This window comes from Harmonia axyridis, chromosome 5 (genome assembly GCF_914767665.1).
Source record: "Harmonia axyridis chromosome 5, icHarAxyr1.1, whole genome shotgun sequence".
NCBI lineage: Eukaryota > Metazoa > Arthropoda > Insecta > Coleoptera > Coccinellidae > Harmonia > Harmonia axyridis.
The window spans coordinates 2,182,692-2,208,619 of NC_059505.1; the positions used below are offsets into that span (position 1 = coordinate 2,182,692).

General features: G+C 33.9%; 2 protein-coding genes across 2 annotated transcripts; both read left to right on the plus strand.

Annotated features, from left to right (window-relative positions):
* Nucleotides 1–1,394: 1,394 nt before the first annotated feature.
* LOC123679702 (phospholipase A1-like) lies at nt 1,395–10,966 on the plus strand. Its single transcript, XM_045617115.1, has 6 exons — nt 1,395–1,812; nt 6,869–7,156; nt 8,389–8,610; nt 8,671–8,856; nt 10,619–10,784; nt 10,864–10,966. Exons 1-6 carry the CDS (start codon nt 1,782–1,784, stop codon nt 10,949–10,951), a joined length of 981 nt encoding a protein of 326 aa, XP_045473071.1. The 5' UTR covers nt 1,395–1,781; the 3' UTR covers nt 10,952–10,966.
* Nucleotides 10,967–15,513: 4,547 nt separating this feature from the next.
* LOC123679707 (lipase member H-A-like) lies at nt 15,514–24,228 on the plus strand. Its single transcript, XM_045617123.1, has 6 exons — nt 15,514–15,837; nt 17,602–17,731; nt 18,179–18,378; nt 20,559–20,738; nt 21,938–22,186; nt 23,634–24,228. The coding sequence occupies exons 1-6, from the start codon at nt 15,798–15,800 to the stop codon at nt 24,053–24,055; spliced, it is 1,221 nt and encodes a 406-aa protein (XP_045473079.1). The 5' UTR covers nt 15,514–15,797; the 3' UTR covers nt 24,056–24,228.
* Nucleotides 24,229–25,928: the final 1,700 nt, after the last annotated feature.

Consider the following 25,928-nt stretch of genomic DNA (forward strand, 5'->3'; position numbering starts at 1 on the left):
GTTTAAACTTAGCATACCAATCGATTATGGTTGATTTTCCTGGTGAAGACCTCAAAAACTCTTCATCAAGCCAAGATTTTGCTTCAACTATATTTTTTCCCTTCAAAAAGCAATATTTCAAACAGCACACAAAATACTTTTTTCCATCTTTTTTCAAATAACAAAAGTAGCTACACTCACAACGCAATATCTCACAAACTAATGGTCGGACTGCTGTCAAATTTCGACGTATTGTTTGAAGGTTGGTACTGACTAAAAAACATATGGATTTAATACTAGCACCGCCATCTGTGCATCAGACCGGGGACTTCTCAATTTTTCAATTGGGCTAATGTGGATTTTGATTTTTAGGATTGCCAATTAGACTCTAATTTAGTATTACTAATTGAGTCCGCTATAGTTGCACTAAATTGTATCTAGTTAATCGTCTAACTATTCATGGGAATCTGAAAATCCACATGCTAAGAAACACATTCTCATCATGAACTTATGGTTAACATTTGGTGTGAAGTAATATGTGAATGTTCAATAAGTCTTTTCAAACTGCCAATCAATTTGAATGGCCCTTTTTTTTAATGCTAAATTGGAGTACAAATTGGAAATCCTCATGCAAAAAAATCTTAAAGGTGCCAATTTTCTAATCGAAATTGTAAAAACAAAAAAATTATAACAAAATTAAATGCATTTACAAACTTTACCCAGTTTCTAAAACTAGGAAAATTAATTTGTATGAGGCATATTGGATGAATCATCATATTTCATGAACTAAAAGCTATTTTCAAGAAATAAGACCATCATTTTCTAAAGTGTGATTCAATGTCAAAAGAATAAAGATTCTCCCAATTGATTGCATAGAATATTAATTCCATTAGATAGGTATGTTTATATATTTGAATTCATGAAACTTCTCACCCTAATTTTACTCTTTGTATTGAGCAACAATAATAACTTTCCTACCAATTAGTTTCATTCAATTCACTAATGCTTTCGAGAATAATTCCAAATGGACATTAGGTAGGTAGTTAAAATCCCTTTTTCATTTCGTTTTGAATTCTGCCCTCTTCGGAAATAGTTATTAGGAATGATTCATTTTTTCTTGAACTGTCACAAATGTTGTACCTAAATCAAAATGAAGAAACCCAAACTTTGTTAATGCTTTCAGACAATCCATTGAGATATTGTAATTTTCGAAGAAAGGTTTCCATTGATGAAATACAGGGTGCGTATTAAGAAAAAGTTTTACCTGTATTTGTTTCTGTCATTGAGAGAAAATACATATGCAAAGATCTGGAACAATGCATCTCTTCGAATTTTACTGAAACTTATCAATAATTCAAAAGGAGGTAGGTTCTATTTAATAATTTTATTCATCATTGAGTCTTTGCTCTGTCACTGTTTGTTCTTATGTAAGCAATGCGATTTGTAAAATTGCACAATTCGGACGAGACTTCAATGGACAACAATTATTTCGATTTCGTCCTTTGAATACTTATTCAAAAGTTGCCTAAAAATCGCTTTCTATCGATATGAACAGTATTATTGCATGAACTTCAATCATTTCCAATACTAGTTCAAATGAATTCGTACGCATCAATCTTCTGGCCTTGCATAGGTGTATTTTTCTAGTAGAATCTTAGTCTTCATCTTCTTTTTAATCGACGTTTAAAAATGTGTGATCCGTTATGATAGCGCTTCATCGAACAGGTTCACGGTTTTTCAAATTAGATCTTGACGTTATGGTTTCGATATTGCAGAGACGGCGATGATTTTTAGTGACCATTATGTGTGTACGCGTCTTCTATATTCTTATTGGTGAGTTTGTTACCGTACCCTATTATTTCTATGAGTAACATAGACATGCATGATCACATAGATCTGAATTCCTACAATTTTCTAGTTTTTGTGAATTGTTTGAGTTACTTGAATCACTTGCGAATACACTAGAGAACATGTTTAATTTACCGGTGTTTTCAATTTAAAATTTTTTAGGATATTTTTCGAATCGAATGTCGAAAGTTTCAATGAATAAAGATCTATTTTAGAATTAAAATGCCAATGAATATTATTATTTCCGAGATGTAAGACAGTTAGTGTTCTTGGTTTTAAATTCTTCATTTCATTCAAAATTGTGGAGAGGCTCCTATCTATGAAATTACTTGATTTGTTTAGTATGTTATGGTATAAAAACTTGAAAGTTGAGCTTTCCATATTTTCACGTGAAATGGTTTGAACTACGGAAATACTTCAATACCAATTTTTATTTCGAAATGAGGAAGTTCAAGGAAATAGACCAATGTCCGTAAATATTGATATTAAATAAGAAAAAACACCCAGTATAAACGTGAATTTTTTTGAAACTTTACTACATTTTTTAAAGAATTCATCTTCAGATTTGTCTGGGTTAAAAGTTCACGTATTTGAATTCATATTTTTTCTTAATTGAGAGTTTTTGTCAAATGTACATCATAACCTTTTATATCATAAAGCTCAAGCCGCTATGAATTATTGGACAAAGTATGTTTGAACTTCTTTCAATAAACTAGAAAACATTCAAAATTAAAGGAAAAAAATTCAGACGATATTGAAATTCTTCGTCGATTTCAAATATCACCACAGATGAATATATTCTTGTTTCAGGTAGTTTCACCTTTCTAGATTCACAAATTTACCTAGATGGCAATCTTCAAAATGAATTTGTATTGTGTATTATTTCAAATGACACACCCAGTATATTACCGCATCATTAGTTATAGCTCTTTTGATGACAATTTCAGGTCGTATCTTGTGTAAAAACCCAACGATTTATGAGGTAATGGGTTTTTTCGTCGATTTCAAATATTGAATATTAAGGGACAAAATGACAATAGATGAATATATTCAGGTTTGAGGTAGTTTCACTTTTCTAGATTTACAAATTTACCTAGATGGCATTCTTAAAAATAAATTTGTATTGTGTATTATTTCAAATGACACACCCAGTATATTACTGCATCATTAGTTAGCTCTTTTGATAACAATTTCAGGTCATACCTTGGGTTAAAATTCAACGGTTCATGAGTTAATGGTATTCTTATGCAAAAAATGGGAATCGAATTTTAGATTCTTTCTGTGTTTTCCGGAAGTCACAGACTAGTTAGGAATTGCGGTTTTTTCTCATTTAAAGTTCTTCCTCGATTACTCCTGAAGTATTTATTTTAGGTATAGGGTTTTCTTGAGTAACCCCACTACTTTCAAATAATGAAAAATATTGGTTCTAATTTGAAAGTCTTGAGTTTTAATGAATTTGAGTTGTCCAAGTTCATGATCTTCTTATAAACACCCTGATGTACATTTTTAGTTCAAACTTCGAACAGGTTTGAAATACTACGTAGTTGCAGAATCGAAAGTAAAAAATGTTTTTTCGAAAAAAACTTTTTCTGCAGAAATAATCAATAAACGGTGGGTCCTGGTCACCACCACTTTTTTTATAAGAATAAAATTAACTCATGAACAGTTGAGTTTCTACCAAGGTATGGCATATTGCTGAAATTGTCATAAAAAAGCTATTTAATGATGCAATGATACTCTGGGTGTGCCATTTGAAATAAAGAAGTAGTAGTCTGTACTTTGTTTCCGGTGTAACCGGAAGTTGTAGAGATCTGAAAATATTTTAGGGAGCAAGATCATTGACCCAATCCCCAATATGCAAATTTTCAGCTCAAGATTATGATTAGTTTCCCAAAAACGTCTAATAGGCCATTCCGGTGATTCATTAATTCATAATGAATATCAAGAATTGTCCAACATTTCCTCTCTTACTGCTTTAAAGCCTTCTAAAATTCATGAATTGGATTATTGAATCGATAGAGCATCCGATTTTTGTTGGCATTGAAATGTTATGTTTTTTTTCGATATTCTGCTTGAATTTTCTATGCAGGTTACGCTATCATCATGAAATTTTGCACAAGGGTCAAAATTGTCATTTTACATTCAAAAATGAATTTTCATCTCTATGTAATCTGCAGTTTTATAATTAACAGGGAAACAACTTTTCAAATGGAACCTCTAGTCAGATTTTGCCTATTAACTTACTCAAGTGATACATTCGATATCCGAATATACCCTAAAAATTTCAAGTTTGAAAGTTATCGTGTATACGGCCAGATGGACGGACAGATTCGAACTTGAGTACAGATTTGTCATCAGCATAGAGTAATAAACATAGATAGAGGGAGTATACGCAATTTTACATGTCCCTAACATGGTTAGCTTACGTTGTTGGATTGTGATATATTTTCAAATGCACAATTTTACTATATTGTTATGAATGTATATTATATTGAATGAAATATATTTATATGAGTGAGTCCCGATTAAATATGCAAATTTGGAATCCGATATTTTTCCTTATTGTCAAATATCAAGCAGAATATTTCCTATTTTCTGTATCTACCTGAAATCCAAGGTTTGGCAACTTTTGCCTCCTAGTGTCATCGGTTGTTTCATATCGTTTGGCGCGCTTGAAGTTTGTTTTCTGAATTTCTGATATATTTAGGTATTCATTTCAATATATTTTGAGTTAATATAAAACGTTGATTCACCATGGGACATAAGAAGTGCGTTCTTTGTGGAGAAACTCGCGAATTTAGTGAAATATCATATCACTGATATGTTTTCATTACCGCGCGCTTCATGTCAAAGGACCCCGCACGTTTAGTACGGAAAATGGCTTTCCGTGAATTTGGCTGAATTTTTGATATGTTGTAGTTCTTGATGAACTGATCAGAAAAGTCCTTAGCCACAAAGCTCAAAAATGGACAGTTTTCGAGATATGGAGCTTTGAAAATGGATTTTTTGCAATTTTTGGGGTTTTTGCTCATCAATCGGGGAGCTCTCATTTCTGGTTCTGATGGAATTTGGATGTTCGGCGGCCAGAACCCGACTGAGAAATGATCTACCTTGGTTATATTAGGCACCGCCATCGATAATTTTTTATACACTGCTCCACATTGGCTATGAAATGAGATACAAAATCCAAGATCTTCCATACATCTTTTCATGCCACAAGATGACGCCAGAATAATTAACATGACCGAGAAATGACATATTGTGAAATTTTTTTAAGAGAGACCATAATATCGAATCCTCATATATCTGATGTCCAATAATATCAAATATGTTAGCCGAAATGTTCATAACCAGGCATCGCGAGCTGTAATGGGGGAAAATGGGAAAATCATAATCATATTTCCTCGGGGATAACAATTGTGATCACTATTGATCTCATTTACATATGATATGTGATTTGTTTCTCACAAATCCCGATAATCTGACAATGGGGTGCCAAGACATTTTCCTTGGAATGTCTCGAAATTGATGATAGCATCTCACAGACAAACGAATCCGTGAAAATGTCTGCAGTTTCGATGCAATATAGTACTATACGGGTAGAATATAGAAGTCCAAGTGTTGGAAGCTAACTATGAATGGAACATCCGATATTAACCCACGAATTCTTGAAAATAATTTTTTTTTCTATGAACTTTTTGAACTTCACACATACGAATGAATACTATCTAATAATATGATCGTTGGCTAAATGAATGAGTAGATCAATCAAAAACAATATAATAATGAGAGTGACATTCATAATAAAAATAACAATAATGATAATAAACAAAAAACAATTTGAAATTATATTAGCAATCGCAAGAAATCATTTAGAATATTATGAATCGAATCGAGGGCAAAATTATCATTATTGTTATTATTATTATGAATGTTATTCTCATTATTATATTGTTTTTGATTGATATACTCATTCATTTTGCCAACGATCATATTATTAGATAATTTTCATTCGTATGTGTGAAGTTCTTAAAGTTCATAGAAAAAAAAAATTATTTTCAAGAATTCGTGGGTTAATATCGGAAGTTCCATTCATAGTTAGCTTCCAACACTTGGACTTCTATATTCTACCCAGATAGTACTGTATTGTATCAAAACTGCAGACATTTTCACGGATTCGTTTGTCTGTGAGATGCTATCATCAATTTCGAGACATTCTGAGGAAAATGTCTTGGCACCCCATTGTCAGATTATCGAGATTTGTGAGAAACAAATCACATATCATATGTAAATGACATCAATAGTGATCACAATTGTTATCCCTGAGGATATATGATTATGATTTTCCCATTTTCCCCCATTACAGCTAGCGGTGCCTGGTTATGAACATTTTGGCTAACATATTTGATATTATTGGACATCAGATATATGATGATTCAGTTATTATGGTCTCTCTTAAAAAAATCTCACAATATGTCGTTTCTCGGTCATGTGAATTATTCTGTGTGGCATGAAAAGATGTATGGAAGATCTTGGATTTTGTATCTCATTTCATAGCCAATGTGGAGCAGTGTATAAAAAATTATCGATGGCGGTGCCTAATATAACCAAGGTAGATCATTTCTCAGTCGGGTTCTGGCCGCCGAACATCCAAATTCCATCAAAACCATAAATGAGAGCTCCCCGATTGATGAGCAAAAACCCCAAAAATTGCAAAAAATCCATTTTCAAAGCTCCATATCTCGAAAACTGTCCATTTTTGAGCTTTGTGGCTACGGACTTTTCTGATCAGTTCATCAAGAACTACAACATATCAAAAATTCAGCCAAATTCACGGAAAGCCATTTCCCGTACTAAACGTGCGGGGTCCTTTGATAGTTCAAGTTGGGGACAAAATTTGCTTACTGAAAATGACATATGCTCCCTCTATCTATGTTTATTACTCTGAGGTCATCAAGGATTCAAAATTTAACATTTCTTTTCATTCTCGGTTCATAATTCACACAATTCTTTTAATTTTTTGTGTTATTTTCATCAACAGCGAACTGGATTATCGAAGTCAACACATGGCAAATAGATTTCGGCGATTGCCCTCTCATATTCAAGGAGCCCTGCAATACAAAGTATATAAATTTCAAACTTTCCTATACCAGAAATGGAGAACTTCATCGTCAATCACTTGATAATTTTCATCCAAAGCTGCCAAGTGATTTTGGAGTAGGAACTGAAATTAAAATTGTAATCCATGGTTATGGAGGTTTGAAGTTGGATACAGGAACAACTAATGTCACAGCTGCCTATGAAGAGAAGAAGTATAATGTCATTGCAGGTGATATTCTTTGATCAATAATAGATATTAAAAAATTAATTAAAAAGATAATAAATGTTTATTGAGTTTGTGGTTCGAGTTTGTCAGAAGTAAATTCTTTCAATTTTTGTTTCTATCGGGTGTTTTTTTTTCGAGGTATATAACTTTAAGTTGGCATTACTGTTCAAGATGGCGACCGATTTAACAGCTGTCAAGTGATTTATTCTCAGTTTGGTTTGGCAATTTATCATAAATAGACTCACGCCTGAACAACGCTTGCAAATAGTGCAATTTTATTTCGAAAATAATGGTTCTGTGCGGAATGCGTATCGCGCACTACGTCCATTTTATTTTGTTTAGCGATGAAGCGCACTTCTGGTTGAATGGCTACGTCAACAAACAAAACTGCCGCATTTGGAGTGAAGCTAATCCTCAAGTGTATGTCGAAACACCGTTACATCCAGAAAAGCTGACTGTTTGGTGCGCTTTATGGGCTGGTGGAATCATTGGTCCCTACTTCTTCAAAAACGATGATGGCCAGAACGTTACAGTCAATGGTGATCGGTATAGAGCCATGATTACTAACTTTTTCATTCCTGAATTGAACAACCATGATGTTCAGGAGCTGTGGTTCCAACAAGACGGCGCAACATGTCACACAGCTCGTGCCACTATCGTTTTATTGAAAGATACGTTTGGTGACCGCCTAATTTCACGTTTTGGACCTGTGAATTGGCCTCCAAGATCTTGTCATTTAACACCGTTAGACTACTTTCTGTGGGGCTATGTAAAGTCATTGGTCTATGCGGATAAGCCACAAACCCTTGGCCATTTGGAAGACAACATTCGCCGTGTTATTGCCGATATACGGCCACAAATGTTGGAAAAAGTCATCGAAAATTGGACGTCCAGATTGGACTACATCCGAGCCAGCCGTGGCGGTCATATGCCAGAAATCATATTTAAAATGTAATGCCACAAGATTATCTTGCGGATAAATAAAATTCATGTCAATCGAATAATCCATCGTTGTTTTATTGCAATTTAAAGTTCTATAGCTCTAAAAAAAACACCCTTTAGTTTGAATCTTGTTTATTTAGTTTGTGGTTCAAATTTGTCAGAAGTGAATTCTTTCAATTTTTGTTTCTACTACCTAAGAAAATTTATTGAACCATCATCAGTTTATTGTGGAATGAGAATTTCATAAAGGATTGTATTAAAAAAAAGAGATAATATCTAAAATATCTTTCCAGTCGATTGGGGTCTCCTGGCCAATATTCCTTGCTACCCTACTGCATTCTTGAATACATGGCACGTAGCACAGTGCACTTCAATACTAATCATCGGCTTGATAGCTAATGGGATATCCTTGAAGAAAATCCATGTTGTGGGATTCAGTTTGGGAGCTCACATTGCTGGATTCACTGGTACTCAACTCAAGGAGACTGCAGGACTTAAACTTAGCAGGATAACAGGTAACTACCAAAATGAATCAATGAAAACTAGTTGCAATCTCTACTGATATGTTTTTCAAGGATTGGATCCTGCTCTACCATTCTTTGCCACCTTGGACAAGCACTGGAAACTTGATCCTGGAGACGCAGATTTTGTTGATGTGGTTCATACTAGTGCATTGGCATTCGGTAAATTTGAGGCTAGTGGTCACATAGATTTTTATATGAATGGAGGGTCAAAACAGCCATTCTGTAAGGATAGACCCTGTGAGTATTATTTACTTATTTACAATATTTTCAGATTATACGGTTGTTATACTAGTTTATTAACACATGATAACATCCAAATGGCTGCCATGGCTACTGCTAACCCTGTAAAGCTAGCAGAACTACTTTCGAATTTTTGATTTTTTTAGGCTCATTTTAGGCTAATTCATTACCCTATTCAAAAAATTTTTGTTCCTAAATTGTCGGAGTGATCGCAAGTTCTCCTAGCTTAACGTTAAGATAGCAGAACCACCAAGCTGACTGATATCTTATGGATAATCTCACCATAATTTTAGGCTCTTTTAAGGGTCACGTTTGAACTCATTTCAGACTTATTTATTACCCTATTCAAAATTTTTTTGCTCCTAAATTGTTGGAGTAATCGCGGGTTCTGCTAGCTTAACGTTAAGCTAGCAGAACGTTAAGCTAGCAGAACCACCAAGCTGATCAATATCTTATGGATAATCTGATTACACCATAATTTTAGGCTCTTTTGAGGCTCACGTTTGAACTCATTACCGAATTTCTGAATTCACGTTTTTTTAAAAAAAAACTTGGGTTCTACTAGCTTTACGGTTAAGCTAGCAGAACCCAATTGTTTATAAACTACACAGACTAATTAAACTTAAATAACAGTTTTAGGCAAAATCAGGCTAATTTATTACCATATTACGAAATTTTTGCACCTCAGGTTAAGGAGATATCCTGGGTACTACTACATTCTTCCCATACCGGCAGTAGGTACGTGAAACATGCAAATCGAATATGAATATGGAAAAAATGATTATGCCATAAATTTAGGCTCTATTCAAACAAATTTATTACCCTATTATTTGCATTTTTCACGTACCTACTGCCAGAATGGGTTGAATGTAGTAGAAGTACTCATGAGCTCTCGGTAATCCGAGGAGTAAGAAATTCCGTAATAGGGTAATAAATTAGTTTGAATAGAGCCTAAAATTATGGCGAAATCATTTTTTTCATATTCATATTCGCTTTGAGGTGCCTAGCGTAATAAATTAGCATGAATTGAGCCTTAAATTATTATCTAAGTTGAATTATCTGGGGAGTTTATTTACGATTGGATTCTGCTAGCTTAACCGTAAAGCTAGGAGAACCCAGGTTTTTTTTTAAAAAAAACGTAAATTCAGAAATTTGGTAATGAGTTCAAACGTGAGCCTAAAAAGAGCCTAAAATTATGGTGTAATCAGATTATCCATAAGATATCGATCAGCTTGGTGGTTCTGCTAGCTTAACGTTAAGCTAGCAGAACCCGCGATTACTCCGACAATTTAGGAGCCAACAATTTTTGAATGGTATAATAAATTAGCCTAAAATGAGCCTAACATTATGGCCTAAAAAAAATTAAAAATTCGAAAGTGATTCTGCTAGCTTGACAGGTATCGTTTTCATGAAATTTCAAGAACCCAATCAGCGAAGATATGACGTTGCTGGTGCTCCACCTGCCTTAGTTCTTGTGTTGACTGAACTTTAAAAGCCCCTAGACCTAAGTCATGCCTTATTTCCAAAATCGACAAAGAATCGACAAACCTGAGTTTTCGCCAACACTACGGGCTACAGTAGAAATATTCTCAGTGTACTTGAGCGACACACACAGTTTCTACTATTCACATTACTAACTTGTCTCAACAGCTCAAATTTTTGAAGCCTATTTTTGGAAGACCCTCTACCTATACTTGCCAAAGCTCAAATTAATAATTTTCAATTTGTAATGGCAATCTGATGAAATTTTGTGTTTCAGATCCACCATTATGCAGTCATATTTTGGCTGGTTTATATTTCGCAGAATCAATCTTGCGAGATCAAAAATTTGTTGGAACCAAATGTGATTTCCTCTCACCAAATTTCATCTTAGGCTTTTGTACATCGAATGCAACTGCTATTATGGGAGAACATGTAAATAGAAAGTGAGTAATTCTGAGATTCTAATATGAAGAAGTTGTACAATTTTCAATCGAATGTAATCTTATTACTTTTTCATTTCAGTTCAAGAGGCATATATTATGTAGAAACAGCGGAAAAACCTCCATTTGCATTAGGCGATGTAAATTATAATTATTTATTGTATAAATAGAAAAATTCATGTAGATCTGTGTATTCGCCTGTCATGGACTACTGTCAAAGTGATTTGTAGTTTCTCACATTTTTGAGCAGATGTGAGTAAGTGAAGCCTCATTTCCTTACTTAATTTCCTTGGATCATTCTTTTCTGAAGAAAAGAGATCTACTAAAGAAGGAAATATGCAAAAGAGAATCCAAGAAGTCTATCCCATTTCTACACAGAAGCAGATTAAATGGGAATAGATGCTGATAATTGTTCTATGGGTTTTCGGACTGATTATATATTGAGTTTTCATTGATTGTTATGGTCTTTTTATACAATCCGCTACAATTTGATAGTTTTTTTTTTGAATAGGTAGCGCAGAAAGAAAAGTACAAAGTGACTAACAATAGAATGACTCTTAATATGAAAAAAAACACTGCAAATTTCATACTATGGTTTGTTATTTCCTATATACCGTAGCTTCAAATCATTGAAACAAAATGATTTATGAAATCAAATAAAAGTTTACTCCTTGAGGACTCTAATGACTGATCTGTCAATGGGTGTAGCATTATTATATATAGTCCTTCGGTCCTAAGAAACTGCATTATATTTACTCTATGTTTATCTTTCCCTCAATCCCAAATATGTAGACGATCGAAGAAGAAATATTAAACATTTCCATCAGTTTAAAAAAATGTTTATCGGACAAGTTAAAGACTTCCAATAAGAGGATAAAGGAGAAAAAAAGTTTAAAGGTGTTAAATCACAAGAATTCGGTGGCCCTTCGGGAGATACCATGGCCAGAACACTTTTCTTGCAAAATTGCGATTTTTTAGTTGCTTGTGTGGCAGGTAGTGCCTTCTTGTTAAAAACAAATATACTCACATCAATATAACTGCAAAATGTTCAAATCGCAGATAAAAATGTAAGATTCCTCTACATTTGATTCAGACAGAATCAAAATACATTCTTGGGGTAATTTAGACTTACCAAAGTGCTATCTATCAGGTCTTAACCTGATATAGGTGATCTGTTTTGATCAGCTTTGTACGAGGCAATAAAAAATTTATGTGAATAAAACATACATAAAATATAATAGAATCAAATAATCTTTCTATCATAGTTGTAGTATATCCAAACACGAAGAACAGTTTGAAAGTTCCTTAAAGGTAGGTTTGATTATCATATTTAATAGCTTTTTCGAATATATTTACATGTTTTTCCAAATTATTGAGATTGAAAAATTATGGACACTTTTAGTTGTCTATTTATTACTTCATATTTACATAACTTTTAAACATGAGAATTCGTTTTAAATTGAAATGAAAAATTTTATTGTCCATTTTTATCATAATTTTTAGTTTTTATTCCAATCCTGAAATTCTTCCGAATAACTGGTTTAACAGAAACAAGATGTTTATAAGATATTTTATTACATTGTTAAAATATAAATATATCCAGTGATTTAGTACAGTTTTTCGTTTTTAGAATTTGTTTTTGTTCTGAATAAGAACGCATAGAATGTAAAAAATTATCATTAAAACTCATCCTTACTATAAATAGCCTAATTGAATTGAGTTGGATTTAAATTGAACGCAAAATATTTTGAAATTGTCAATTGCTAATTGATTAAATTTTTATTTTGAACGAAAACACCTGAGAGTATCAAAATATTTTTATACGAGCACTCAAAAATATACAAACAATAATATTTTATGAAAGGATGCACATAGAAATCTAGGGTTATTGTCACCGCATTATTTTCAAGTGTTTGAAAATAAGCCTACACGTGTTTAGTGATTTTTATCGTTAGATCTTCGATCAGATCGGTGAACTTGAGATATCAAAAAAAATATAGACCCTAGGTTATGGTTTTATCGATACAATAAAGGTTCTGTTTTCAACATTGGTTTATCGAATGAACAGGAAATTTCAATGAATGATAAGATAGACAAACGAATGAATAATTATTTTATTTTGAAGAACACATGAAAATATTATTTTTGAGCGGTCATTCCCCAAACAAATTGCACTGTCATTTTGTAACGATGTTTGTAATTTTTGAATTTTGACCAAGAAATGGTCTCAAACTATATAGGACCTAGAAACGTGAAATTTTCAGGGTACGTTCAGATCTTTTCTATTTTCAAAATGACCTACAACATTTTTCAATTAGATGTGAAATATCAATTTCAAGTTTCATACTAAATTCCATGATGATTGCGTCACTAGAACCAGAGGAAATTCAAGAAGAATTTAAAAAAATTAGCCAATTCTTCTGCAAGAACAGATCAGAATAAGTTGAATTTTAATTTGTAGGTACGGTGATAATTGCTAGAATGTTGAAGCCAAATTTTACGGAGATGATCGTGTCATGAAAACCCCTCATCTAGATAAACTAGCCGACAAAAATGTTATCATGATAGGTAAATCATAAATCATATTTTATAAATATTTTGGTATAAAGTTCTTTGGACTCCAAAGCCCTAATAGACGCAAGCATAACGAGGGCTCAAAGCTCCTTAGTCCTTTTTTCAGTGGAAAGGTGGTCGAAGTTATATTTATCAGAAAAAAAAAGATTATTTTTTTGTATACAAATGAATTTTAATAGATTTTGAAATTATTTTACTGTATTTGTGAATTGAAATACTGAACATAGATCTGGTTTCTACATATATCTCAACTCCGACCAATAAATAAAAACATTCAATTTAAAAATTTCCCAAGTAAATGGATAATAATCTATATAATAAAAATAACTAATGTGTAATCACTATATTCTTTCTATTGTTGATTCGAATTACTCCTTCAAAAATAATGAATGAAATAATTGTATTCTTTGAGTGATAACAAATTTTAAATAAATCTTTTAATTTCATATTGAATCAAACAGTTTCACTGTAATATAAAATATCAAACGGAAGACCGAGTCTTCAAATCGGAAAAAGCAATCGAGTAAGGAAGTTAAAATGGCTCAGTAGGTCATCATCAAGTTCAATGTCGAAGAAGGTTCTAACAGATCGTAATTCTGATAAATCATGACACCTGCTTAAGTTTTAAAATTGTGGATACTACTATGTTGTGACTCGTCTAGCAGGTTCTTCAACATTAACATTGAAATGCAATGGATGTTGTAATAGATATCATCACTATGCTTCAACCATTTACAGCTTTACAGTTAAAATGGTTTATATACCTACACTCCAAGCAAAAAGCTTGGAACTCAATCAATTGGTATTTTTGGATTAATAAGTGTATTCCTTTGAACTTTGTAAAGAATTTTTGAGATCGTCTGTAATTATTAAAAATATACAATTTGAATGAAATATGTTGAACGATCTAGGTATGACCATTTTTTATAGTATCGATATATTAATAGAATATCTTATGATTTTTTCCCAAATTTCTGCAATTTTCGAGTATTAAGGCGAAAGCGGTCTCAAAACGTTGAAGAATTAGAGGTTACCTAACATTTATTCTGTCCTGCAGACCTTTAATGATTCTGAACAGTGTTTGAAGCTGTTTAAATGCAATAAACCTGAATTTTTGCGTCGAAAAGTGACAATGGATGGAACATGGCTCCATCATTTCACTCCGAAGTCCAATCGACAGACAGCTGAGTGGACTGCATACGATGAACCGAATCCAAAGCGAGGAAAAACACAACTGCCAGCTGGCAAGCTTCTGGCATCAGTATTTTGGGATGCGGAAGGTATAATATTCATTGACTACCTCCAAAAGAGCCAGACCATCAACAGCGATTATTATATAGCGTTATTGAATCGTTTGAAGGATGAAATCGTTAAAAAACGGCCTCATTTGAAGAAAAAACAGGTGCTGTTTCATCAAGACAATGCGCCGTGTCACAAATCAATGAAAACAATTGCAAATTGAATGAATTGGTCTTCGAATTGCTTCTGCATCCACCGTATTCGCCATATCTGGCCCCCAGCGACTTTTTCCTGTTCTCAGAACTCAAAAGAATGCTCGCTGGAAAGAAATTTAGCGCCAATGAAGAAGTAATCGCCGAAACTGAGGCCTATTTTGGAGTGAAAGACAAATCGTACTACAAAAATGTTATCGAAAAGTTGGAAGATCGCTATAATCGCTGTATCGCCCTCGAAGGCAACTATGTTGAATAATAAAATCGAATTTTGCCAAAAAAATTTGTTTTACTATGCTAGACTGGGGACTTTTCAATTGGCCCATTATTTGTTAATAAAAAGTTTTCCTATAAAAATGAAAAAACAATGTGTATTAGAGTGAGTCTATTAACTGAATAATGAAGGCCATACATTTTTCTTGAATTTCTTTCAATATTCACAAATGAGCACTGATTTTGAAAACAATTCGATCATTTTCTAAACGCTATTGAAGCGCATGATTGAAATGGAATAACCTGTTGAGCACAAATGACATAATAAATGTCGAAAATAATACACAGCGTTGGCATTATAACCATAACAAATTGGTTTCCTACCAGCCAACTTGTTACCATTAAATTGTTGGCTAGTATACGTTAATTTATCTACCACATCTCCAGCTTTCTTCCACAAGTCTAGTTTATTCGATTCATATCAAATAATTCAAGCCACTAGTGGAGAAAATCAGCCTCATCTATAGATATTCCTTCTAGATTATAGAATCTGCCCAATTCGACTCGTTCAATCTGTATAAATATACGGAAATAACATGAGCAGCATTAGAATCTGATATAAGTGGTTCATTACGTGAAAACACTAACAATAACTGCGTCAAAAATGTGCACTCAGTATTCAGACCATCATCAATGAACAATGATCTACTTAGCAGTTTTGTCAAACGACTCGTAGATTTTATTTTGACAGTGACTATGTGATGTGAATTGTGCGAAAATGGAAAAATTCCTTGCAGTTGTTATTCTGTTGTGGCAGCGTAAGTAGAAATATCTCAGTCATAGGGTAAACACTCATTCAATATCAGAATGGTAATCGTTAGAAATGTTAGAAGTAAATTCAACGAATGGACAAACTTGTTCATTTCCTACAAAATTTCTGCTTCTGTACTTAATTTTTATTCAATTCTGGTACACTTATTTGGTGAGATATACTATCGGAGTTATACAATTATTTGAATTTTTTTATGAATTTGTCTAGCCACAATTTATTAAAAAATACTTCAACGGAAAATCCAACATTCTGAGTGAACACACTGCGATAATATTATAAGGAAAATTTGAATCGGTAACATAATAAACAGTTGTGATGCAGATAAACTATTCATTCATTCAAACTAAATGGAGATGTACAATAATTATAATTTCCGATAAGATCAAGGTTGAATAGACAATACTGGATTCTTTATATTGTCTTCAATATTTATGACCATTAGGAATACTATGATTATTCACGAAAAAAATTTTTTTATCGTCTAATAATTCTGGTAAAATTATGCTGAGATCCCGGGATTTTGTACCTCTATGGTTATTATTGAAGTGAAACAAATTTTTGATATGTTTGACTCTTTACAACTACTCTTCCTAACGTTTTTCGATATTTTGTTTCGATTTCACTTCACCATTCTTAGTTTATAATATTAATATTGTATGTCTTCTTAAATATAATATTAACAGTTTTAAAAATACACAATTAATATTTTTAATAATCTTGAGATACATAATTGCACTAAGCTCGATGAATTTGTTGATTTTTCGATTTGAGAATATATTTGAGATTGAAATGCTATGGTAGTTTTATAGAATTAAATACCTACATAGAATAAATTGATTACTCGAATTGCTCGGTCCTTGAGATCAATTAAAAGGTTCATTTATTTTGGTGGTTATGATATAAGAGTAATTGAGACAATAGAAAGTGGTCATGTTTTGTGGCTCAATCAAAGATCATATTGATAGGCACTGTTTTTCCTCAGAAGAAATTGAGAAAATTTTATAATTGTTCTCTTTTAGATTTGAGAGCAAGTATGGAATTCCATTATGGAATTCCGAATGGACCGAATGTCCAAAATACTTATAATTACAGTTTCAATTAGGTTTGAACTCATTTCATGCTCTTATTATTCAATTATCTAATATGGAAAGTGAAAGTGAATTTATTAATTTTATTTCGAAGAAGGGCTGATTTATAATCATATCTTTTTCAATTCTCTGGTAATCTCAGAGTGTTTTGGATTTAAAATTGTTTTTTATTGATATTTTATTCATTTCATTCTTATTGATTGCAGTTCTCAGAAATGTTTCATCCAATAATTATATTGGTTGTACTGAACATTACTCAATAAGGATTAGACACTTACTTGATGAAAAAATAATTTGATTTTTGAAAACTTTGCTGTATGCTGATGATTTGATATTCATATAGCTTTACTGAGAAGAATTAATTTATTTTTATTCTTTGAACGATAGTGATAATTATTTTTTGAGAGCCTAATTTAACGAAGCAACAAAGAGCTACTGAGATAATATTGACCACTGAAATTATTTTGGGGATAAAAAATATTTTCAGAATTTCGTCTCCTATTTAAAGTCTTCGATTTATTATTATTTATTTATTATTCATGTTATGTTATGTTTATTCAAAAACATTTGTTAAGTGCAATTTAATGAGACAATTATAAAGTCACAATCGAAGAAAGTTGTTTGTCATATATCGATATAACTAATTGATCTTTTTTTTTTAGACGTGAACTGTCAGGCAACACCTATTAGTATTTATGTGCCAAATCATATGGTTCCTCTACCTGAAGGCATCAACAATAATTTAAGAAACGAAGGACTTATTTTAGGCAATTGTAAAGTAGTTATCAACGAGTAAGTTTACGAGCGAATGTTTTAGCATAACTTATTGGAAGACTGGAATTTGAAAGCTTCTTAGCCCATTCTTCTTCGATTGGGAATTCTCATTAAAACAATACTGAAGTTTTTTTGAATTATAATCTTTGCTTACAAAATGAATTCATTTTTAATCCTCATCCAGAAAAAAAAATTGCAATACTTTAAATAGAAATTGGTTTTATTTCTATTTCACTATTTGGCAATATAAATTTGAGAATCTAAGAGCCAAATGATTAGATTATCTTCTTTCAGCCAACTAGGTGTAGATGCTTATTTGTGTAATTTGAAATTTAAAACACCATATTTGCATAGAAATGAAACAATCATTGTGATAAGGCCAAAATTTAGGATAATTCCCAATTCTTTCTTGAATTTTTTCTACCATATTATTGAAATAGATATTTATCGATAAATGGTTTTCAGCATTTGTCCTGATCCAGATATAAAATTCTTCCTGTATACAAAGAGCAATCCCAAAGTTCCTGAAGGAGTTAGAATAGGTTCAGATCCTCATGTTTCCAATTTAACATCAACTTCGTTCAATCCCAAAAATCCGGTGAAAATAATAATACATGGATATAACTCGGATATGTATCTGAATGTTCTAGTAGAAATAAAAGATCGTAAGTACATATCAATTTTCATAGAAACATTGTTAGTGTTCATAAAATTTTGAGGATGTGAAAAAGGTTATCTCAAATGTTTTTTGGGAGGAAATGAACCTAATAAGATTAAGATTTAATTAAGGAGGTTCCGTTTCACTGCGACCTTGTGGTTTTTTGTGCTCCCCTATCAGAGCTAATCTCTCCATAACGTGATTTTCAGCTAGCCTTCCTGTTCCTGAGTTCTAATGAACTCCAATGAACTCCAATATCTGGGATGGCTTCAAGGAGGCTAATTCCTTACTTCTACAAGTTTCGTGTCCAAAGCAGGTTTTGCGTTGGCTAGCGATGGCAGGCATTCCGTCACCAGGTGATCCGGAGTTTCTTCATCCTCCCCACAGAATCTGCACTCGTCATTTTCTTTCGGACCCATTCTCATGAGATGTTTCCTAAGGCGACAATGCCCTGTGAGGAATCCAGTGAGGAGGTGTAGCATATTTTTACTAAGATCCAGATACTTTCTCTCTAGTAGAGTCAATGTTTCGAAGAAACTTTTTGGAGTGATCCAAACCAGGAAGATTCCGCCAGAGTATTTCTCTTTCGGTTTCTTGCTTCTCCTGAAACTTTTTCTTGTAGGTACATTTGTCTACGCCACAGAAAGGTTCCGGGCCGATGAAAGGAGTTTATGCTCCTTTTCTGGCAAGTGTGTTGGCCTCCTCATTCCTTCGAATTCCCGAGTGGCCGGGAACCCAGCTGAAAAAGACCTTTTTATTCTTGCCTATTTCATTGAGTTTTCTTCAGCATTCCAATACCATCTTAAAATCAATGATATGTGAGCTCAGTGCTTTGATTACAGCCTGACTATCAGAATGTATCGCTAAATCACATTTCTGATAGTTTCTTGCTGGGTTAATTTCTACACATCTTTCTTTTGCTAGTATCTTTGATTGGAAGACACTTAGACAATGGCCTAGCGATATTGAGCATTTGGTACCAGTCCCGAATACTGCAGTGCCAGTCCCTGTCGTGGTTTTGGAACCACTTGTGTACCATTTGATGGTATTTTTTTTATGAATTGGGATTGTGGACTTCTCTTCCCAATCCAATCTACTTAGTATCGTAGTGAAGGTTTTTTCGATGCTGATTTTCTTTATCATTCCGTCACTGGGAAGATTATCCGCAAGATAATCTTGTGGCATTACATTTTAAATATGATTTCTGGCATATGACCGCCACGGCTAGCTCGGATGTAGTCCAATCTGGACGTCCAATTTTCGATGATTTTTTCCAACATTTGTGGCCGTATATCGGCAATAACACGGCGAATGTTGTCTTCCAAATGGTCAAAGGTTTGTGTCTTATCCGCATAGACCAATGACTTTACATAGCCCCACAGAAAGTAGTCTAGCGGTGTTGAATCACAAGATCTTGGAGGCCAATTCACAGGTCCAAAACGAGAAATTAGGCGGTCACCAAACGTGTCTTTCAATAAATCGATTGTGGCACGAGCTGTGTGAGATGTTGCGCCGTCTTGTTGGAACCACTCCTCCTGGACATCATGGTTGTTCAATTCAGGAATGAAAAAGTTAGTAATCAGGGCTCTATACCGATCACCATTGATTGTAACGTTCTGGCCATCATCGTTTCTGAATAAGTACGGACCAATGATTCCACCAGCACATAAAGCGCACCAAACAGTCAGTTTTTCTGGATGTAACGGTGTTTCGACATACACTTGGGGATTAGCTTCACTCCAAATGCGGCAGTTTTGTTTTTTGACGTAGCCATTCAACCAGAAGTGCGCTTCATCGCTAAACAAAATAAAATGGACGTAGTGCGCGATACGTATTCCGCACAGAACCATTATTTTCGAAAAAAATTGCACTATTTGCAAGCATTGTTCAGGTGTGAGTCTATTTATAATAAATTGCCAAACCAAACTGAGAATAAATCACTTGACAGCTGTTAAATCGGTCGCCACCTTGAACAGTAATGCCAACTTAAAGTTATATACCTCGAAAAAAAACACCCGTTACTTTCTTATTTTAAATGAATTTTGAATTGTGTTTTGATGTGTTGATGAGTCATGTACCAATATCTTGAGAACATTCTAACAAATCTACTATACTAAACTGTACTATAAACTGGAACTATTTTCCTTATTTGATAATGGAGGTGATGATTATGAACTTGTGTTGCAGAATACCTGAAAACTAACGATTATAATATTTTTGCTATCGATTGGTCACCCTTATGCCAATCTCCTTGCTATATTGCTGCTCTGTGGAATTTGAAGCATGTTGGAGCTTGTGCTAGCCAGTTAGTGGAGAGAATCAGGGAATTTGGAGTTGAGGATATTCACGTTATTGGGTTCAGTTTAGGTGAGTTCTTTTGTGAATGGGTGAAAATGCGTTTTTTTTTCTGAGAAAATAAATTGTTGGTAAATCTAACGACATTCTTAGTAGCTTAGGATATCACCTCTTATTAGTTTGATGAATTTTCATCAGGTAAGGACAGAATCATCAAATAGAAAAAAATAATGAATTGAATTTTTGGAGCTGAAGTTCATAAGGATATTTGTTACTATTTCTCCATCAGAATCAACAATTTTTAGGAAGGGTTTCTTTCAGAATAGATTTCTAATAATTGATATACCTTATTACCATTTATGTAATGAATTTTAACAATTTCATTGCGTTTTTGAAGTGTACATCGTTTCATTTTTAGTAATGACTTAGTGTTCACATGTCGAATGTCAAAAAATGACAACTTTGGAAGTAACAGCTATCCAGGTAGCGGGCTACTCAAAATGAAACCTCTTATAGGAAAATCCTTTACTACTAAAATCAACTTATAATTTGAATTCTATTCTTTTCCTTAGCAAACACCATAGAGTAATAAACATAGATAGGGGAAATATACGTAATTTTTACATGTCCCCAACATGGTTAGATTACGTTGTCGGATTGTGATATATCTTCAAATCCACAATTTTACTATATCGTTATGAATGTATATTAAATTGAATGAAATATATTTATTTGAGTGATTTCCGATTAAATATGCAATTTTGAAATTTTGGAATCCGATATTTTTCCTAATTGTCGAATTTATAATAAGCAGAATATTTATCATTTTCTGTATCTACCTGCTGATATCCAAGGTTTGGCAACTTTTGCTCTCCTAGTGTCATCGGTTGTTTCACGTCGTTTGGCGCGCTTGAAGTTTGGTTTTTGAATTTCTGATATATTTAGGTATTAATTTCAATATATTCTGAGTTAATATGAAACGTTGATTCACCATGGGACATAAGAAGTGCGTTCTTTGTGGAAAAACTTGCGAATTGAGTGAAATATCGTATCACTGATGTTTTCATTCCCTCGCGCTTCATTTCAAACGTGATAGTTCATATTGTGGACAAAATTTGCCTACTGAAAATGACATATGCTCCCTCTTTCTATGTTTATTACTCTGAGGCAAACATGCATATGCCGACATTTTTGTCTTCTGAGATCAATATATGTTTAGCCAAATGTTTGTTTGAATATTCAAAATGAACGAAACCAATTTGTCTTTTTAGGAGCTCACGTTCCATCTCATCTGGCCAACGCTCTTCTACCTTACAAGCTGCCGAGGGTAACCGGTTTAGACCCAGCTGGTCCAGGTTTCATAACAGCAAGCAAGGAGAACAAGCTGGATAAAGAGGATGCGAAGTTCGTAGATGTCATCCACACCAACTGTTTTATACAGGGCCTTGTTGAAGAGCTTGGTCACGTGGATTTCTATCTTAACGGTGGCATTATACAGCCTGGTTGTTGGGCTGAATCAAGTAAGGAATTACGTTACATTTTGCTTCCAAGTCTACTGAAGATAGTCAGATCATTGGGATCACTTTTGGGGTGAAAACTCCAACTCCCCAATTCTTGGAATATGTATTGAATAATCTTCTTAATCATATTCTTCGAATATTAAATCCTGAACAACTTTGGTTTCGTATCGTGTTTCATTTTAAAAAGTGATCATAAAGCTTACTCTACATTAGGTAGATTCGGAAGCATATTACATTTTTTTCAATACTACAAAGGAGTACAAGTTTCCCCCATTTTTTTCCGAAATTCGGGGCTTTAATATGAAAAACTGGTAATTCATTCAAAATCTACAATATTGTCCATTATTGCCCATTACTTTTTCCTATCTATCGGGAAGCGTACGAATCTTGCGTTGAAAAAACTGGACATCTTTTGATGCGGGGTAGGACTTCTCATTTCCAAGTATGTCTTGACCACTTTCGAAAACATAGTGTCGAGCATCGTCATGCTGTAAAATTACTTTATCATGTCTCTCGTTGTATTGTGGCGTTTGTCTTTCAATGCTTGTCTCAAACGCATTAATTGCGTTCGATAATGATCGTCTGCGATTGTTTCAGTCGATTTCAACAACTCATAATACACTACGCCGAGCTGGTCCCACCAAATACTGAACATGATCTTGGAACTGTAAATATTCGGTTTGGCCGTCGACGTGGAAGCATGGCCAGGATCCCCATGATTTTCTGCTCTTGGGATTATCGTAATGAACCCATTTTTCGTCTCCTGTCACAATGCGATGCATAAATCCCTTCCGTATTTGCCTTGCAAGCAGCTGTTCACTAGCAAACAAACGCCGTTCAATATCTCTCGGCTTCAACTCGTACGGCACCCAATTCCCATGTTTCTGAATCATTTCAATGACTTTCAGGCTATTTGAAATGAAATGTTGCGTCACTCCCAATAATCCTGCTAATTCTTGTTGTGTTTGGCACGAGTCTTGATCAAGTAATGCCTTCAATTCTACATCTTCGAAAACCTTCTCTCTTCCACCGCCATGCTGGTCTTCGACGTCAAAATCACCGTTCTGGAAGTGTTGAAACTACTCTTGGCTTGTTCTTTCACTTAAAGCGGCCTCACCATGGGTATTCTAGAGCATTCGATGAGCCTCAGCCGCAGATGTCTTTATATCAAAGAGAAAATTGAAACCTCCCTCAAATGAAGAGAATTTAGCTCGTAGGCTGACATGTTTAATCAAGAATAACTTTATGATGCAGAAACAAATTGACTAATATTTCGATGTGTTTACAAATACCTAAGCTTTTTGTATGACATATACGATCTATTTATTTCGACTACCACTGACTTCTACAGCCATCTAATGCAAAACGGCGGAAGCAAAGTTGTACACCTAATAAAATTGAACAGCAACATTGATCCTCGAGTTAACAACCTTTTTCTCTTTTCCAGGATTCTTTGCCTGTAATCACCATAGAGCACCCTTATACTTCGCCGAATCCATCAATACCCAACTTGGATTTTGGGGCTGGCCTTGTCCTTCCTATTTCCAGTACATCCTTGGCAACTGCCCACCGAAGGATCCTCAGATCATAATGGGTGAACATGTTAACGCTACATCAACAGGAGTTCATCTAGTGATCACTGAATCTGTTGCTCCTTTCGCCATTGGAAAATACACCGGCCCTGCCATAGAGATTTACCTGAGAGCCAATGCTCAGCGCAAGGATGTTTTGAAGAAGTACAAACGGACCATCGAAGATTTTCTGCAGGAGGAATCTTATTCACCTATCGTTTACAATAGGACTTATTTGAAGGAGCAGTTGTATGAGAAGTTTGCTGATGAGATTATGCCAGAAGTGTTTATGCTTTGATGTTTGGTGCACGTAAACGAATAGAGTGCTAGAACTATGAGTGAAAAATGAAGTTAAACTTTTTCGGAATGATAGATAGAGATGCCCCATTATGTAAATATTTCTTATAATTTATGAACTACGTGTCAGATATATTGAGTATTACAATATATTTTTTTTATTGTTGGAAGTTATGATTGCCTTTTACATCTAACAGGCTAATTGAAAAGTCCCCGGTCTACCATAGTGAAACACATTTTTTTGGCAAAATTCGATTTTATTATTCAACATAGTTGTCTTCGAGGGCGATACAGCGATTATAGCGATCTTCCAACTTTTCGATACCATTTTTGTAGTACGATTCGACTTTCGCTTCAAAATAGGTCTCAGTCTTGGCGGTTACTCCTTTATTGGCGCTAAATTTCTTTCCAGCGAGCATTCTTTTGAGGTCTGAGAATAGGAAAAAGTCACTGGGAGCCAGATCTGGCGAATATGGTGGATGCAGAAGCAATTCGAAGCCCAATTCATGTAATTTTGCCATTGTTTTCATTGATTTGTGACACGGCGCATTGTCTTGATAAAAGAACATCTTTCCTTCTTCAAATCGGGCTGTTTTTTAACGATTTCATCCTTCAAACGATCCAATAACGCTATATAATAATCGCTGTTGATGGTCTGGACTTTTTTGAGGTAATCAATGAATATAATACCTTCCGCATCCCAGAAACCTTGCAAGCTGACTGTGTGTTTTTCCTCGCTTTGGATTCGGTTCATCGTGTGCAGTACACTCAGTCGATTGGACTCCGGATTGAAATGATGGAGCCATGTTTCACCCATTATCACATATCGACGCAAAAATTCAGGTTTATTGCACTTTAACGGATTCAAACACTGCTCAGAATCATTAACACGTTGTTGGTTTTCAGCGATTGTGAGATCGCGCGGCACCCATTTATCACACAGCTTTCTCATCTACAAATATTCGTGAATTGTATAATGTACACGTTCAGATGATATCTTCACAATTTCAGCTATCTTCATCAACTTCACTTTACGGTCATTTTGTGAATTTTTTTGATTTTTTCGTCGGTGACAGCCTCCTTTGGGGCGTCCACTGCGTTCGCCTTCTTCGGTGCTCATTTCAACACGTTTAAACTTAGCATACCAATCAATGATGGTTGATTTTCCTGGTGCAGACCCCGGAAACTCTTCATCAAGCCAAGATTTTGCTCCAACTGCATTTTTTCCTTCAAAAAGCAATATTTTATCAGCATACGACATCCTTTTTTTTTCATCTTTTTTCAAATAACAAAAGTAGCTACACTCACAACGTAATATCTCACAAACTAATGGTCGGACTGATGTCAAATTTTGACACGTATCGTTTGAAGGTTGGTACTAACTAAAAATCATATGGATTTAATACTAACACCTCCTTCTGTACATCACACCAGGGACTTTTCAATTGGCCTAATAAGTATATTACCCTAAATTTATCGAAAATTCGTGCGCCCCTTGTATCAAAAAAATAAGCGACCACATAATTATACAGGTAGCATCTAAATTAAATATTTGTCGCGAAACTATGTTGAAACATGTATAATTCAAAGACAATTAGAAAAGTTAATAATTCAAGGGGAAAATTGTGATACTTGCATAAATGTAAAAACTTCAAGATATTTTTGGATGAATTATTTACGAAGTACTGCTTTCTTTTGATAACGAGGTTATATTTATATTTCACTGAAATTGGGATTAGTGGATTACTTTAAACAGAAAGGGAAGTAGTGGAAATGGAAAAATTTCTTATCGTAACATTTTTTTTGAATTTGTTGAATAGAGGTGAGTTTTACTGAATTTTTATTGTGGGTATATGAGTATTTGTATTTGGCGT